The sequence below is a fragment of the Eurosta solidaginis genome, chromosome 1 (assembly GCF_040869045.1).
Source record: "Eurosta solidaginis isolate ZX-2024a chromosome 1, ASM4086904v1, whole genome shotgun sequence".
Lineage (NCBI taxonomy): Eukaryota > Metazoa > Arthropoda > Insecta > Diptera > Tephritidae > Eurosta > Eurosta solidaginis.
In genome coordinates, this window is record NC_090319.1 from 78,289,303 (window position 1) to 78,308,052 (window position 18,750).

General features: G+C 40.0%; 1 protein-coding gene across 4 annotated transcripts in view; it reads right to left on the minus strand.

Moving 5' to 3' along the window:
* The window catches only part of woc (without children), a 105,663-nt gene that overhangs the window by 25,155 nt on the left and 61,758 nt on the right, over window positions 1-18,750 (minus strand). For all 4 annotated transcript variants that reach the window (XM_067758552.1, XM_067758550.1, XM_067758536.1 and 1 more), the window contains exons 6-7: window positions 8,566-9,611; window positions 8,122-8,492 (exon numbers count right to left, since the gene is read on the minus strand). In XM_067758552.1, coding sequence (XP_067614653.1) covers window positions 8,122-8,492; window positions 8,566-9,611 — 1,417 coding nt within the window. The remainder of the gene's footprint in view (window positions 1-8,121; window positions 8,493-8,565; window positions 9,612-18,750) is intronic.

The following is an 18,750-nucleotide window of genomic DNA, read 5'->3' on the forward strand; positions in this document are numbered from 1 at the left end:
CATGTATTAATAACTTAAATTACGATTTGTGTCAAATTGTTACGTGGGCTTCTATGAACGGCTTATGTCTTAACCCTAAGAAGTCGAAATGTATAGTCATTCATAGAAGGTCACTAGATAAAAGTGGAATGGAAAATTTAATTTTAGACAACACTATTATAGAATACGTTGACACGGCAAAAAATCTAGGTATAGTTTTTAACAAAACCCTGACATGGAAAGATCACATCTTCCGCACAGTGGGAAAAGTGTATGGGATGCTTCGTACACTCTGGCTTACACAATATTTTACTCCGTTACATATTCGTCTACTAATAGCAAAAGCGTACTTAATACCTACGCTCCTTTATGGATGTGAGGTTTACTCCAATTGTGACTATGTATGTAATAGGAAACTTAATGTTGTGTATAACAACATTGCTAGATACGTCTATGGGTTGAAAAGACTTGACCACGTCTCTCAACATGCTTACAGGTTGCTAAACATTTCTTTCGATAACCTTATTAAACTTAAAACGCTCACCACGCTACATAAATTAATATATATGAAGGAACCTGACTATCTGTATCGGAGGCTAAATTTTCTCCAGTCGTCTAGATCTGTTCTCCTTACCCACTTCAGACATCGTATGCTAATATCTGATCGCCAGTTCTTCATTAATTCCATACGTCTTTGGAACTCGCTCCCTTCTAGACTTAGGCTTATAAGCAATGCTCTGCTCTTCAATAAAGAATTAACAAGTTTCTATAATAACCTAGACAATTAAAATACTGATTCCTTCAAAGCATTCCTTTATTTATCTATTTACTATTTATTAAATATATTATTTGTTGTAACCTTTTCTTAGCCATAGTCATTAGCTTTAAGTTTCAAGATTAGATTGTTCCTATTTTATGCCTTTTACCGACTAGCACTGTAAAATAATTTTTGTCAAATTGTTGTGCTGGGATGAATTGCCTAATAAATACAAATACAAATACAAATATATCAAATACATTGCCACATCAAAGTTTATTTTGCCATCGTTCCAATACCATTCTTGGCCTGAGGGATTATGTGGGTTTAAGAGCTCTATGTTGTTGTTGTAGCGATAAGGTTGCTCCCCGAAGGCTTTGGGGAGTGTTATCGATGTGATGGTCCTTTGCCGGATACAGATCCGGTACGCTCCGGTACCACAGCACCATTAAAGTGCTAGCCCGACCATCTCGGGAACGATTTTTGTGGCCACATTAAACCTTCAGGCCATTCCCTCCCTGCCCACCACCAAGTTCCATGAGGAGCTTGGGGTTGCCAGAGCCTCGTCTGTTAGTGAAACAGGATTCGCCGCGGATAGGTGAGGTTGACAATTGGGTTTGGAGAAGCAATATATTGCCCTGGCAACCTGAAGGGTTGCGCTACACAGCCCCTTGAATCCGGTATTTTAGTCGCCTCTTACGACAGGCATACCTACCGCAGGTATATTCTGATCCCCTAACCCGCTAGGGGTAAGCTCTACTTAATTAGCGGCATGGCAATTAGGATTGACGTAGTCGGTCGCCAAGGACAAGTCGATGGCCTATATTTAAAATAGAGTGAAGAATTTTGGAGGTTTTTTACAAAGGCCCTAACCAAAAAAAAAAATTCGAAAACTTTAAATAGCCATATCTGCATATCGACTGCATAGTGGAATATCACTCTAGGTTAGGTTAGGTTAGGTGGTAGCTGCCCTGATAAGGATAGCTTACTTGGACAACACGAAAGTCCGTTGAGATACTACATACACCAAATATAACGGTGACTTAGATCTATCTACTTAGACAATCGTTGGGTGCAAAGATAAAGCTCCGAATGATACCGATCTCAACTTTGGATAAAACCTCGGGAGATCCAAGTGAGTCGCGACCGAAGTACTTTCGCGTAGTTCTGGCAAAAGCTGGGCAATCAAGCATAAAGTGATTTGATGATTCCACCTGTTGTGGTTGTTGTTGTTGTTGTAGCGATAAGGTTGCTCCCCGAAGGCTTTGGGGAGTGTTATCGATGTGATGGTCCTTTGCCGGATACAGATCCGGTACGCTCCGGTACCACAGCACCATTAAGGTGCTAGCCCGACCATCTCGGGAACGATTTATGTGGCCACATTAAACCTTCAGGCCATCCCCTCCCTCCCCAACCCCAAGTTCTATGAGGAGCTTAGGGTCGCCAGAGCCTCGTCTGTTAGTGAAACAGGATTCGCCGCGGATAGGTGAGGTTGGCAGTTTGGTTTGGAGAAGCTATATATTGCGCTGGCAACCTGAAGGGCTGCGCTACACAGCCCCTTGACCATTGATAGGTGAGCCTTAGTGAACCCAATTATTTCAGCAGACATCCTGCCATCCACTTTCGGCCAGAAAGATCTTGCTACCCTGCAAGACGTGGTGTTCGCCCTACGTTTGCTGATCTGACTCTAGGCCCAGCTATGGAGGAGCAATCCACAGGTGGCCAGCGGAATTCCGAAATCCTTCATTCTTCATCCGGTTCAGTTGTACGGATGCGGGCTAAGAGATCCGCTTGACAGGGATATAACTATGGCCCGGGACCCAGATAATCTTAATTGTAAAATAATTCGTGCAATTGCAAGCGAGGTCAGGCACTCCCAGACCACCCTCGATCACACTGTACTTGAGCTCAAGGCCTTGATAGTCGCTTGGCTATCAGAGTAGAAGTTAAATTCCCCAACCGTAGTAGCCAAGGCCAATTCAGTACCAGGTATTGTTATCCCATCAACTGGTACCACAGCACCATTAAGGTGCTAGCCCGACCATCTCGCGAACGATTTATGTGGCCACATTAAACCTTCAGGCCATCCCCTCCCTCCCCAACCCCAAGTTCTATGAGGAACTTAGGGTCGCCAGAGCCTCGTCTGTTAGTGAAACAGGATTCGCCGCGGATAGGTGAGGTTGGCAATTTGGTTTGGAGAAGCTATATATTGCGCTGGCAACCTGAAGGGTTGCGCTACACAGCCCCTTGACCATTGATAGGTGAGCCTTAGTGAACCCAATTATTTCAGCAGACATCCTGCCATCCACTTTCGGCCAGAAAGATCTTGCTACCCTGCAAGACGTGGTGTTCGCCCTACGTTTGCTGATCTGACTCTAGGCCCAGCTATGGAGGAGCAATCACCAGGTGGCCAGCGGAATTCCGAAATCCGTACAGCCATCTTCATCCGGTTCAGTTGTACGGATGCGGGCTAAGAGATCCGCTTGACAGGGATATAACTATAGCCCGGGACCCAGATAATCTTAATTGTAAAATAATTCGTGCAATTGCAAGCGAGGTCAGGCACTCCCAGACCACCCTCGATCACACTGTACTTGAGCTCAAGGCCTTGATAGTCGCTTGGCTATCAGAGTAGAAGTTAAATTCCCCAACCGTAGTAGCCAAGGCCAATTCAGTACCAGGTATTGTTATCCCATCAACTGATTGCTTCTTCTTGATAATTCCATACAAAGCCTTGTACAACAAATGCCTGTTAATAGAAATCTATGAAAATTTTCTTTTAACTTGATATTCTTCTGCACGGTGAATGTTGTTGTTGTTGTTGTTGTTGTAGCAATGCTCGCCCCATCTAATAGCCGCGACCGATCACAAATTGTCATCAATATCCTCTAACGGGAGTCCAAAGAAACTTGCCGTTTCAACAGGGGTGGACCATAAGGAAAGGGGTGTTAGAGGCGTTGGTTCCACATTACAATTGAAGAGATGGTTGTTGTCATGTGGGGACACATTGCAAGCGGGGCATACATTTTGTATGTCGGGGTTGATTCTGGATAGGTAAGAGTTTAACCTGTTACAGTATCCAACGAAGTTGAGCTAGAGTGACACGCGTTTCCCTGGGGAGTATGCGTTCCTCTTCCGCAAGTTTTGGATAATTTTCGTTAAGTACTGGATTCACCGGGCAATTCCCGGTATAAAGGTCCGACGCCTGTTTATGGAGTTCACCAAGGACCTGCTTGTGTTTTTCACTTCATACGGTTGGGTTCTCAGGTGCCGTATTTCCTCAAAATGCTTACGGAGATGACTCCTTAAGCCCCTAGGCGGTGCTGGTTCATCAATCAGATGTCTGTTGGGATGCCCAGGTTTCTGGGTATTCAACAGGAACTATTTGGTCAGCATCTCATTTCTCTCCCTGATGGGGAGTATTCTCGCCTCATTATGCAGATGGTGTTCTGGGGACATAAGAAGACAGCCCGTGGCGATTCTGAGAGCAGTATTTTGGCAGGCCTGTAGTTTCTTCCAGTGGGTGATTTTTAGGCTTGGCGACCATATGGGTGACGCGTAGCCTGTAATCGGCTGGCTAATTGCTTTGTATGTAGTCATGAGCGTTTCTTTATCTTTTCCCCAAGTACTGCCAGCGAGGGATTTGAGGATTTTGTTACGGCTCTGAATTCTCGGAACAATTGCGGCTGCGTGCTCACCAAAATGTAGATCCTGACCAAACGTCACACCCAAGATTTTGGGGTGTAGGACAGTCGGTAGCGTAGTGCCATCGACGTGGATGTCGACATTTGGGGCGTCCATGTTGTAAATAAGGTCGCGGAAGATTTAGTCGGTGATAATGCCAGGTTTCGCGAGGCGAAAAAACTGGAGAGATCAGGGAGGTAGCCGTTTATTTTATTGCATAGCGCATCGATCTTTGGGCTTGGGCCTGTGGCCATTATTGTGCAGTCATCGACGTAGGAAACGATTGTGACTCCTTCCGGTGGTGAAGGTAGCTTAGATATGTAGAAATTAAACAAAAGTGGGGATAGGACAGCACCCTGTGGCACCCCTTGTTTAATTCTCCTTGGTTTTGATGTTTCGTTTCTAAATTGCACCGATGCCTGCCGACCACCCAGATAATTTGCGGTCCACCTTTTAAGACATGGGGGAAGGGTAGACCCTTCCAGGTCCTGCAGTAACGAGCCATGGTTGACCGTATCAAAAGCTTTTGATAGGTCTAGCGCTACCAGTACTGTTCTATGGTGGGGGTATTGATTTAAACCGCAATTTATCTGGGTGCTAATCGGATATCGGACGATACGACTCACCTATGTTAGCTGGTTTCCCAGGCTTTAGTAGCGGGACCACCTTGGCCATTTTCCATTTCTCAGGTATGACAAAGGTGGAAAGAGACAGATTGAAGACATGCGCTAAATATTTGAAACCCTCTTTCCCTAGGCTTTTAAGCATCGGCATGGCTATGCCGTCTGGGCCCACTGCTTTGGATGGTTTAGCACGACCAATGGCGTCCTCAACCTCTTTAGCGGTGATGGTGATTGGTGACGCGCTGAATTTGTGTTTATGTGCGTGTCTATTGGCTCTCCGTCTATCTTTGTCGACCGTAGGATGCATTATATATTGTCGGCAGAAAGCGCTCGCGCATTTTTTCGCGTCCGACAGCACTTTGTAGCCAAAGGCGATGGAAACTTTGTCTTTGTGCTTAGTCGGATTCGATAGGGACTTTACGGTGGACCAAAGTTTACCCACACCGGTAGAGGTTACAGCCTCTTAGGTGCTCCTCCCATTTCGCCCGCTTGTGTTCATCCACAAGCAATCTGATGCGTTGGTTTATATCCCTTATTTGGGGGTCGCCTGGATCAAGTTGTCTTATAAGGTCACGTTCTCTCGCTAAGTTTGCGGCCTCCGCCGGGAAGTGCGGCCGGATTTCGGGAATTCTCCCGGCGGGAATGAAATGTGCCGAGGCGGATTTAATGACCTTACGGAAGGCACGCTCCCCTTGGCGGGCATCAGTCGGGATTGGGAGGGCAGCTAGGCCGCTGTCTGTAAAGGGTTTATATTCTTCCCACTTTCCTTTTTTGAAGTTCATGAAAGTGCGTTTTTCAGTGACGATGAAGTCGGCGGTACGCTCAAGCGAAATAAGTATGGGCAGGTGGTCGGATGCCAATGTTACCATCGGCTGCCAGTTGACGCAGTTTACGAGTTCTGCGCTCACGATTGAGATATCTGGCGAGCTGTGACAGCTTCCTACCATACGTGTGGGGGCGTCTCCGTTTATTGTGCAGAACGTCGTTTCTTCTATTTGATCCGCCAACATCTCACCCCTACTGTCCGCCCGCAAGTTTGAATGCCATAGATCATGATGGGCATTGAAATCGCCTAAGATAATGCGATTGTTGCCAGTGAGTAAGGCCCTGATATTAGGGCGGTATCCACTGGGGCAACAGGTGGCAGGAGGGATGTAGATGTTGATGATTTCTAGGTTTGCATCGCCTGACCGGATAGATAGGCCTTGACGTTCTAAGATATTGTCCCTGCGGTCGATGCCAGGATCAAATATATAATATTGCACAGAGTGGTGTATGATAAACGCGAGACCGCCTCCATTTCCGCTCTCGCGGTCTTTTCTGTGGACGTTATACCCAGAGCAGGTCTGCGATGCAGATCTTGCTGTGAGTTTAGTCTCTTGAATCGCAGCAATGCGGATGTTGTGCCGCTTCATGAAATCGACCATCTCCGTAATCTTCCCAGTTAGTCCATTACAGTTTAACTGCAGAATTCTGAAGTGCATAAGGGGAGACGTCGCCACTCTGGGGGTAAGTGACGGGTTGTGGAAGGCCAGGACACAATTGCTGTTGTGGCCCTGGGACTGGGCGTGCTTGGGCAAGCATTTGGGTACCCGGATGATTTGAGTTTGCGACCTGACAACATGGCGCGATGAAACCCGTCGGGGGGTTGCCGTCGCGGAGACCATAACATCTAGGAAAGTGGCACCACCCAAGGCAGGAGCTGCATTGGGCGGATGTCGCAAACCTATATATTCTGTGCTGGCAGACGGTGCAAACTGAGGTAGGGACTAAGAGTCTGTTTCCCTTACCTGCACGATTGCTGCCGGAAAAGAGGGGGGAGAAGACCGGGGCAGGGGCTGATGCTCAGCAGTTATGAGTGGTATCAGCTGTTTGAGTTGTTGGCGCCGTGGGGCGCGAGCAGCAGCGGGTACTTGTTGTGGCTTGCTGAGCAGCGGGGCTGCTGGAAGGTAGTGGGGGCGCTTAGGCGTAGACTACGGGACGCCCTTGGGCGTGAGCAAGGAGCCACAAAAGATTTATAAAAGTTACGTGGACGTCGGGTTTTGGGATCAAGCCCAGAACAACCTGTCCGATGCAACCATCCCTTGCACGAGACGCACTGAACAGAGTATGACCGTCCTAAAAAGATTCTTTTCCGGCAGATGCAGCAAAACCATTTCTCAGGACCAGGGTCAGGAGACGGACCCGGATTGGATTCGATGCCTTCCCGGAGTAAGAGAATATGGAGCAGTCCTGCTGCAAGGAGCTGCTGGGAGGATGACAATTTGTGGGAGGGGCGAAACAAATTAGATGGGGTCACACTGAAATGACAGTCCTTGGTCGGGAAAAATCCCGAGTCGCTCCGGTACATAGAACCAATTGCCTTGGGAAGCGTGCACGGTGAATTGAGTGAATTCGTTTTGCCACCACCTGGTATAGATTCGTCTTGGTAGTAGCACTGGATAGCATCTCATCCACCGAATCCTTAATCGCAGCAACTTCCGCTTGGAATACACTACAGTGATCAGCCAAATATTACCCTAATTCTACTGCAGTTTCGAAAACGCCCTATTTCAGAATCTGTTTCGAAAACCCCTTATCTCACAATTAAGGTTGAATAACACTCAGAAATTTTTCATGATCACCACAGCTAATGTCAGAATGTATTAAATTTGAGCTCAGATAGAGCGCTTTTGAAACAATGTCGGATTTGGGGCGTTACTGAACTGAATTCTAAGATATGCCGTTTTTGAGACACATTCTTCAATAGGGAAAAAAGAATTGCGAGTTGGAGATGGTAGAAATTTGTTTTTAAATTTTCTTGAAAGTTGAACTTATGACGAATGACTGAAATTTCCAAGGCGTTTATTATTATATATATTTATTATTATTATTATGAGCTCAGATAGAGCGCTTTTGAAACAATTTCGGATTTGGGGCGTTACTGAACTGAATTCTAAGATATGCCGTTTTTGAGACATATTCTTCAATAGGGAAAAATGAATTGCGAGTTGGAGATGGTAGAAATTTGTTTTTAAATTTTCTTGAAAGTTGAACTTATGATGAATGACTGAAATTTCCAAGGCGTTTATTACTTACCCAACACTAAATAGTAAATGGTATCGGGAGCATATTCGGTACCATTGGGTTTACGCACTTCTTTTACGAACAAGCATAACGAATAATTCAATTCATCAGCGGTCATTTGCAATAATTCGGTTTTGAAGGGTCGTCGCCTTGTTGTACTCTTTTCGATATCGGCATTCTTTGTCATAACCCATTGTTTCCACGCATTCACACCAAAAGTATATTTCAAACACATATTTGCATCAGGTTTCTCTACCGGCTGTGTGGGTTGTGCTGGTGTTTGAACTTGTTCCATATCCATTCTGGAACGTTTCACTGGCGAACGATTATTAGTACGCGGTGAGACTGGGGAAGTCATGCCTCCACGCTTGCGGCCACGTCCACTGTTATGAGTGGAATAAGAAAATAAAACCTTTCAAAATTTTTCAAAGCAATATTTATATATTTTATACAAACCGTTGCGTTTCCAATAAATGGTGCGTTTGTTGCATATGGTGTCCACTCATCATAGAATCATCATGCCCCATTGCAGGATCACTTGTATTCATTGATTCTAAATCAACTGCAGGTTGATCATATTCACCAGTTGCCATTTTCAATGCCATCTGTAATACTTCTTCACCATACGAATTATTTGTCACCTCCACTGGTTGCACATCATTATTGTATTGTATAGGTAAGATATTGGGTTCCGTTTTTACTTCGTCTTCAGAATCTGAATCTGATTCATGCTTTTCTTCAGCTACCATTTCTGCCATCATAAGCAATTCAGCTTCAAATGGATCAGCTGGCATTTTATCTTGAATTTTCTTGATTTCTTTCAAGATACCCTGTGCTGAATTTCTCGTAGTCGGTATGAAAATTGGTACTGGTATAGGTAATGGAACTGGTATTGGTATAGGAAACGGAGCCGAGTACATGTACATTGGTTGTGGTACATAAATAGGCACTGGTACTGGAATAAGCACCTTATTAGAGTAATCTTTTCCCGTTTGTGATGCCGCATTTATTGTATTTGGTGTAGTTTGGAAACCAACTGTAACAGTTTGTGGTTTGCAACTAGTCTGCACATTACGCACTGCGGGTGGATATGGCGGTACTGCAATAATTCTTGTTTCGGGTACAACCTTTTCAACAATTTTAGGGGGAGGTGCAACTGGTGCAGCTTGGCCGCGTTTACCAACTGATTTTGATGTTGATGCTGGTGGTGGCGGTGGGGGTAGTATGTCCAATGGTGGAGGAGATGGCGAAGCGGAATAGTCAATTTGTTTCCTCGGACGGCCCCTATTGGGAGCATTGTTTGTTGTTGTCGAAGGCGGTGGAGGCAATTGAGGAGCCGGTGGAGGTGAATCCATCTTTCGACCCCGTATTCTTCCACGGCGTACGGTTACGCTCCCAATCATTGTTTCCGTTTCACCACTTGCCAAGGACGATACAGTTGATATAACTGGCATAGCTGGCAGCTTCTTACTAGCTGATGGCGGTTTAGGCGGCAGCTTAATCTATAATTAAGTTCATTTATTGGAATAATATTTTAAATATTAATTTATAAAGTTATTCAGTAGAGGTGAGTTTTTTTTTTCAAACCAGGAAAATTAACGAAGAAAATTAAATTTGCATTTAGTGCAAAAGAGATAGTCGTATACTCGTTGCAGCCACAAAAGATAAACAGCTGTTAAAATCAGAGCTGCCACGTTAGTGCTTTTATCTCTAAAGCTGCAGTCACATATATTAAAAGCTTTAACACATTCGCCTTTATAGTCGTCTTGGTGTTCATGTTGCGATCATCATTTTTAGAAATTCATTTTTTGAAAAATTGTGGGCGTGGCAAGATGTCAAAGTTGTGAAAAATGTGTGAAAAATTACGGTAATACGTACTTTTGAACTGTGATAACTACGGAATGGCTCAACTGATTTCAAAGATCTTGGTACCATTGGAAAGGTATTCGGGATCGGCTTTTGAAAATACACACACTAAAAATTTTTTATTACACTGAAAAGAATTTTTTTTTTTAATTAAATTTTAAACTTGGAAAAAACTATAAAATATTAAAAAAAAAAACAAAAAAAACGCCATCTTAGTTTTTGGATATGTTATATATATTAAATAGACCTTTCTAAAAAAAATTTTATTTTTTTTTAAAACGCTTGGCTTTTGAAGTTTTTTCCAAGTTTAAAAATTTTCGAAAGCCGATCCGACTACTTTTCCAATGGTACCAAGATTTTTGAAATCAGTTGAGCCGCTCTGTAGTTATCACAGCTCAAAAGTACATATTACCGTAATTTTTTACGTATTTTTCACAACTTTGACGCCTTGCCACGCCCACAATTTTTCAAAAAAGGAATTTCTAAAAATGAAGTTCTGCTTGTATAGGTAAAGTGAACCTCTATGCAAAATTTCATCAAAATCTGAGGGGGTCGGGTTCAAAATGTGCCTTTTTTATAGGTTTTTATATGAAATTCATCCTATATGGCACTACTTTATTTTCTCGTATTTTCTCTTACATTTTTTGTCGCCCTCCCTCCTGATACGGTTTCAGTACTGGTGTAAGTGTGCAAAGAATATATTTAAAAAAACTAACGAAATACAATCTAGTTCATTAAAAACTGTTCCGATAAAGTTTCGTCAGTTTTTCTAGCTTGGAATCCAAGACAAAATGGAGTAATATCATATAGGCATTAAGGGCCAATTATCCAAACTTATCCATAACCAGATAACACAGCTGATCGAACCAACCTTATGGAAATCAATGTAATCGATTAAAGGTGCCATACCATAACGCTAAGGCCATAACCATATCATAGCCAACCAATTGGTTTTTGGTTTTTCGCCATATCCACAACCTAAAAATATTTGAGTTGGAGAATTTATTAACTTTTTGTAGATTTTATTTATTGTTTTGGATACGTTTTGACTAAGAGATTTATTTTTTGTGGTATATGTTTGTAACTTTTTGCGTTTTCTTCATTTTTATGAAATTTTTACGATTTTTAGGTTAAGGCACAAATAACTGATGCCAATTTGATATGGATAAGTAAAAATATGGTTATGACTATGGTGTTAACGTTAAGGAAGTTTAATGGGCCCTTTAGGAAATGCAATTCGATAACTAATTACGCATCGAACAGTTTTAATCGAACGTTGGGCACGTCGCGAGGGCATTTTGTGTTGTGGAGAACGATCATTCCATACTCGTTCTTGTTCGATATCGAATAACGGAAAGCCACCCCTGACTTTGAACACATACGTCTTTATTGCTATGTTCCCAATCTTCAGGCATCGAAACCTGGACGCCAAAGCAACAAAATAGTTACAAAACTTAGGTTTTTCCATGCGCTATCAATTTCGATCTCTTAATGGTATGCGGAATACATCGATTTATATTTTAATTTTGAAAAATATTTGCAAATTCAAGCTAAACAATGTTATTTTTAAAATTTGATCAATGAAAACAAATACAAATTTGAGTTTCTTGCGTTTATTGTGGCAGGCAAACTTCCATCGCGAGTTATTTCATAGACACCAGCGCCAAAACGACGCAAAAACTTATGACGAAGCGAAAACGATCATTTCATACTCGTTCTTGTTCGATATCGAATAACGGAAAGCCACCCCTGACTTTGTCTTTATACCTATATGACACTACTTTATTTTTGTGTAAAGGAAAATACAATCTAGTTCATTAAAAACAAACGAGTCAGTTTGTATTTCGATAGGTTTTTTTGACATTCGGCCGTTTTTTTCTTTATTTTTTTCTTACACATGAAATTTTTGTTTTTTGTTTGAAAATTTGGTGCATAAAAACACAATTAAAATCAACTTTCTTGTGAAAAAAGTGAACCATTAGAGACCGATATAATTTTCGCGTGTTATTTGTATTGTGTTTATTGTTAAAAGTGTTAGTGTAAAAAAAAAAGTAAAACATAAACAAAAACATGTCAACTTCACTAATTTTAGTGGTCTCGCTTTTTTATGATAGAAATTGTTTTTGTGTTTTGAAGTTCCGATAAACTTTTCGTCAGTTTTTCTAGCTTGGAATCCAAGACAAAATGGAGTAATGTCATATAGGCATTAGGAAATGCAATTCGATAAGTAATTACGTATCGAACAGTTTTAATCGAACGTTGGGTACGTCGCGACGGCATTTTGCGAAAACGATCATTTCATACTCGTTCTTGTTCGATATCGAATAACGGAAAGCCACCCCTGACTTTGAACACATACGTCTTTATTGCTATGTTCCCAATCCTCAGGCAACGTAACCTGAACACCAAAGCAACAAACTTAGATTTTTCCATGCGCTATCAATTCCAATCTCCTAAATGGTGTACGAAATACATCGATTTATATTTTAATTTTGAAAAATATTTCCAAATTCAAACTAAATGTTATTTTTAAAATTTGATCAACGAAAACAAATACAAATTTGAGTTTCTTGCGTTCATTGTGGCAGGCAAACTTCCATCGCGAGTTATTTCAGAGACACCAGCGCCAAAACGGCGCAAAAATCGACCATGTTCAGGCTTTAACGTATGTGCTAAGTGCTTCAAAACATAAAACAATTTCTATCATGAAAAAGCGAGACCACCATTCCCCCCAAAATTAGTGAGTTTGACATGTTTTTGTTTATGTTTTACATTTTATTTTTACATTAACATTTTTAACAATAAAAACAATGCAAATAACACGCGAAAATTATTTCGGTCTCTAATGGTTCACTTTTTTCACAAGAAAGTTGATTTTAATTGTGTTTTTATGCACACAATTTTCAAACTAAAACAAAATTTTCATTTGTCAGAAAAAATAAAGAAAAAACGGCAAAATGTCAAAAAACCTATCGAAATACAAACTGGCTCGTTTGTTTTTAATGAACTAGATTGTATTTTTCTTGTATTTCGTTAGTATTTTGAAATATAGTTTACACATTTACACCAGTACTGAAGCCGTATTAGGAGGAATTATTTTTCCCATTCCGTTTTCATGCTCGCCGGTTAACGCCAACTGACCCTTATCTGACAGACCATTGATAGATTTCCGTCAAATATGGTGTCCGTTAGCGTAGGCCAAAGTAGTAGTTTACATATAACGAGATTGTCTTCAATTTCGTACCGAACTCCTGACCGTTAATTAAAGAACTAGATTTCCCATGTAAACTTTTCTCTCTATAGTCGGTAATTATGAACAATAGAAAAATACCATCTCTAGAGTGTAGTCTCTAATTGGAAGCACAAAATACAATAGAAAAATTCACAAATCACCTAACCAGATTGCGCATTCATGAGTTCAAAATTGCTTCGATCTACGCATCTACGTCTCAGTTGACTGCTTGAGCGAATGAAAGAAAGAGAGAAAAAAAACAAGAGCTAAAGGAAAATGACGTAAAAGTTGCCCATAAAAAACACCCTGGGGGCCTACTCTGTATTGCGATGCGAAAGGCAGTGCGATGCGAAAATAAATTGCGATGCGAAAGGTAATTGGAACTCTGTAGCGTTATCGCATCGCTAACAATGTCGCTTTTTTATTTTTCGCTAATTTTTTGCTTGAGTATGCATCACTGACCAAACTCAAAGAAAGAGAACAAAAGAAACAAGGCGATTACAATTTCGGCAAACGATTAATTTTTGTTGAACAAATTAAAAAAAGGATTCTGTAGCATTATCGAACGATTTAAATGAAGAAAGGATTGATTTAAATGAAGAAATCCTCCCAGTTCAGAAATTGAACTGGAAGAAGTGAACGTGATAAATACAGAAAACGTGGAAAATCATAGAATGGGAAATATTGCTAGTTGTATCAGAGAACAAATAAAAAATGACATGATTTCAAATAGAAATGCTTTATAAAAAAGTGGTTTCGATTTAATTGTTATTTATTTATGTATTTTAAGTCCACTAGGATTACAAATTGTTGCTTTTGTGTTTGTTTTGTTTTTTGAGTTGTCCTATATATTTTTAAATGAATATAAAGATATCAATTTATAAAATCATCAATTAATACTTACATATTTGAACAATGCGAATGCCTATTACTTGTAGCAAGAAAAATGCGAAAATGAATGCTGTTTGACATTCGCTTTCGCTTTACAGAGTGCCGGCAATGCGAAAAGGGAGAAAAATTGCGAATGGGCAAAATGTGAATGCGAAAGTCAAAATATACATGCGAATGTCAAGATACAGAGTACCGATTTTGCGATTTCGCGTATTTTTTCTTTCGCATCGCAATACAGAGTAATGTTTACATGCGCAATGCGCAATCTTGTGTGTGCGATTTGTGAGAAAAATTTTAGATCCCAGGATGTAGAGTTGGGTCGTTTCGTTCTGAACTTGTTCAATTGACCGGGTCTCTCAACTGAACAAGTGAACTAGATCTTCGATTTCGGTTCTATTTGTTCCTTTAGTTCCTTTTATCTAATGTTATTCTTTCTCACTTCTCGTTCGCGAACATTGTAAATTCATACATACATACGCAGAAATTCTGAGCACGAATGTCGATGATGCCACTTACACTAAAGATATGTGTGGTCATTTTGTGTGTGGCACTGCTACAACAATATATGTATGGACTAATTATGAAAAACATCTTTTGTAAGAAACTAATTACATTTATTAAACTTAAAAAGACCATATTTACAATTTGTGTCTGTACTCTTTCAATTTCCTGGATCTTCCGAAATTTGTAACTTTTTTTGAAGTTAATTAAACATTACTTATTTATTCATAACATATTTAAATATACCTACACAAAGCATTGCTGCATACACACCCTCATCTATACTTGTTGGCTTTTTTCGCGGGTGCAAGCAGCAGTGAAAACAAATTTGCTTGAAAACAAAAAAGAACAGATGAACAAAAAGAACAACTTGTTCGTTCATCAGAAAAAGAACTAAAGAATCGAATCTCTGAAATGAACGAAAAAGCACAACTCTACCAGAATGGAACTAGAGCTGGATTTCGATTCGATTTTTAATCGATTCAATCCATCTTTTATTAAGAAATGAAGAATCGATTTTCTTTTTAGAATCGTTAGATTTTTTTAGCCTTCGGAGTTTTGATCATCTTTCAGCAACTGTACCTATTTCATATCGTTAGCTTAATGTGAAAATGTGCGAAGTCACTTTTTTTGAAAAATTTTATTTTAATGCAGTTTTAAAACTGAATGTGGGCAACGATGTGTAAATGTGCTAAGTCGTCAGCTGTTAAAAAGAATGTGCTAAGTCAACCTCTCAATAATATCAATCTGAATTAATAGTTATTTCTTTGTGCGCGCATTTTATTTATTTATTTATAATTCATTCAGTCTAAAAGTACATGCTTTGTTGTTGTTGTTGTATTAACGATAAAGACACTCCCGAAGGCTTTGGGGAGTGTTACCGATGTTGATGGTCCCTTGCCGGATATAGATCCGGTACGTTCCGGCCACAAAGCACTATAAAGGTTTTTTTTTCTAGACCATCCCGCCCTCCCCACCCCCTAGTTGCATGAGGAACTTGGGGTCGCCAGAGCCTCCGCTGTCAATGAAACAGGATTCACCACGGGTAGGCGAGGTTGACAATTGGGTTGGAGAAGCTATATATTGCGCTGGCAACCCCTTGAGATGGTTGCGCAACACAACCCCTTGAAATTGGATTCACCCAATTGAGACATGCCTTTGGTGTTTGATACATGCTTTGCGCTGACCATAATCTACTTCAATTCTTACATGTCGATAACTACATGCTTTCTTACAGACTATTTAGAAATAGAAAACAATTCAAGCTTAAACTTATATAAGCTGTTATTAAAATTAAGAACACTACTGAATCGATATGCTAGATGTATAGTCCTAGTTATAGGTTTATTCATAGCATTATTCGTTTTATGAGTTATTTCGATAAATAATCTATTTATAATCTATTATGCCGAATATCACGCAGTGGAATATATGGAATGAACAAATTAGATAAATCAGAGCAATTCGTACCAAAGTTTATTACATTATAGGCAAGCATGAGCGAGATAAAAGTTGTTCTGTCATGCAAAGCCTGAAGACCTAGCAATTTGTGCCTGCTGGTATATGATGGGAGGCCGTCTGGCCAGTGAAGCATACGTAAAGCAGTTTTTGTAAAAATTTTTTGAACTTTCTCAATTTTGTAAGAGTTAGATTCATAGAAAGGATTCCATATTATTGAGCAATATTCAAGTCCACTTCTGACGAAGGATATATAAAGTGCCTTCAACGTCATAGGGTCCTTAAAGTCCCTGGTATTACGTCTACTGAATCCAACCATTACAACAAATTTTGAAACAATGAAGTCAATGTGACTAGAAAAAAGAGAGTTTGGAGTCAAAAATTACACCACCCAAGTCTTTACTATCTTGACAACTATTAATAGATTTAGCATTTAGTTTGTAGATAAAGTATGTGGCAGTTGTCTTTATGGAATAAGACACAACACAGCATTTGTTTGAATTTAAAAATAAATTATTGTCTGCGCACCATCCGGCAAGAGTCCAGATCAGAACCGTTAGAAATAGTTTGACAAATAAATATTATTTTTTGTGAAATATATAGTTATAACCAGAAGACCCGGCTGACTCTGCCCTCCCCCCTCTTCACTTTTTCCTAATCCTTTTATTCACTCCTCCCTCCGTCTTTTTCGCTTCATCTATCTCCATCTTCGTCTCATTCTATCTCTTTCTAAATCTCCTTCTCTCTTTTCTCTTCTCTCAATTTCTTCTCATTCTTCTGCATCCCTTATTGCCTGTCCCAGAAGGTGGTATGTATTTTATTCCAGTCCCAGTCCCAGTCCCACTCCGAGTCTCAGTCCCAGTCCTAGTCCTAATCCCAGTCCCAGTCCGTCTCTGGATAATATATTACTCTGTACTAAAGCACTCATCAACAGCTTTCATTTGATTTCCATATTGTATAAACACTGTCTAGGCATTCACTGGCCCACGTTTTGGCCTATATCTCGAGACCCTAGTCACCCAGGGGTATGAAAATAACCCTCTGCTAAAGCACTCATCCACAGCTTTCATTTGATATCCACATTCTATAAACACATTCTAGGGGTACCCGGGTCCACGTTTTGACCTATATCTCGAGACCCTAGTCACCCAGGGGTATGAAAATTACCCTCTACTAAAGAACTCATCAACAGCTTTCATTTAATATCCATATTCTATAAATACACTCTAGGGGTACCCGGATCCACGTTTTGGCCTATATCTCCAGACCCTAGTCACCCAGGGGTATGAAAATTACCCTCCACTAAAGCACTCATCAACAGCTTTCATTTGATATCCATATTCTATAAACACACTCTAGGGGTACCCGGGTCCACGTTTTGGCCTATATCTCGATACCCTAGTCACCCAGTCACCTATCCTATATTTCAAGTTAGATCAAACTACACATGGAGAGCAAAACTAATTCAAAATCGGTTCAGTCGTTTAGGAGTCCATTGGCCTCAATTGGGTGACACGTGTTTTTTTATATATTAAGATATTATATTTCAATCATTAAAGGGGAGGAGTGATGGGGAAACATATTGAGTAAAAATTGCTAAGTCAGGAGAAAATATTTGGTTTGAGTGCGGAAATTGTGCTAAGTCATAAAATAGCTGCTGGGTTAGCACACATGATTTTTATCTTTTTCAAAGCTTCTACACTCAAAAGTATTGCAACTAAGGTATCCTCATTCACAGTTTTGAAAGAAAAAGGTTATTTCAAAAATTATTCATTTTTTTCGTCTCCTGTAAAATTCGTAAAAAGTGACTTAGCACATTTTCACATTAAGCTAACTATATTTATTGATAAAAACGTGCAGAAAATATATTTGTTGTAATTTTTTTATAAATTTAGCTTTATTGGCGCGTATTCAAGGACCCAATAAAATAGTGTTTAAATTTTCAGAAAGCTCGACTTTTTAAAAACCATGAACTATGACTATACCAAAGAAGATAAATACAATAAGAGACGTCACTCGCTACTTTGCATGTTTTTGGTTAGGGTAATCGCAGGTTTTTTTTTGGGCGAGATGTGCATAAATATTTTTATACATTTTCGTGGGGTATTTGTGTTTATTTATTTATTTATTTATTTATTTATTTATTTATTCATATTATAGTCTAGGACAATCAGAACCTCCTTACAGACTATTTACTAATATATCTTAACTAATAAATATAAAATATTCAAATAATTTCATTCAATAGCAGTTTAAACCTAAATTTATTTAATGCAAAATCAATATCTATAGAATACAGCAAATTAAACTCCCTCATTGCCCTAGCAATTGGAGAGTTGGAAGTCGTTCTAAATCTATCTAACCAGAAAAAATCGTGACATCGAAGGGTTCGCGATGGTACATTTCCGACTGTATTTAATTAATTCTCTTTCGAAAAATCACATTTGCATAAGGTGCCTACACGACATGGATAAATGCGAGACAATTAAAAATGTCCCTCATAGAAAACATTAGGCATACATTTTTTTAATTTCCAGCGAGTTACTCGCCACTCGTAGCAGACTGGTGGCTCTTATTATATTTATCCTCTTTGACTATACTCCATTATGAGGATGGCTCTGAGTAAAAGGAGAAATATGAAGAAACTTATCATCACCAACAATTGGCGCTTTGCCGCCTTGGAGATTTGGGCA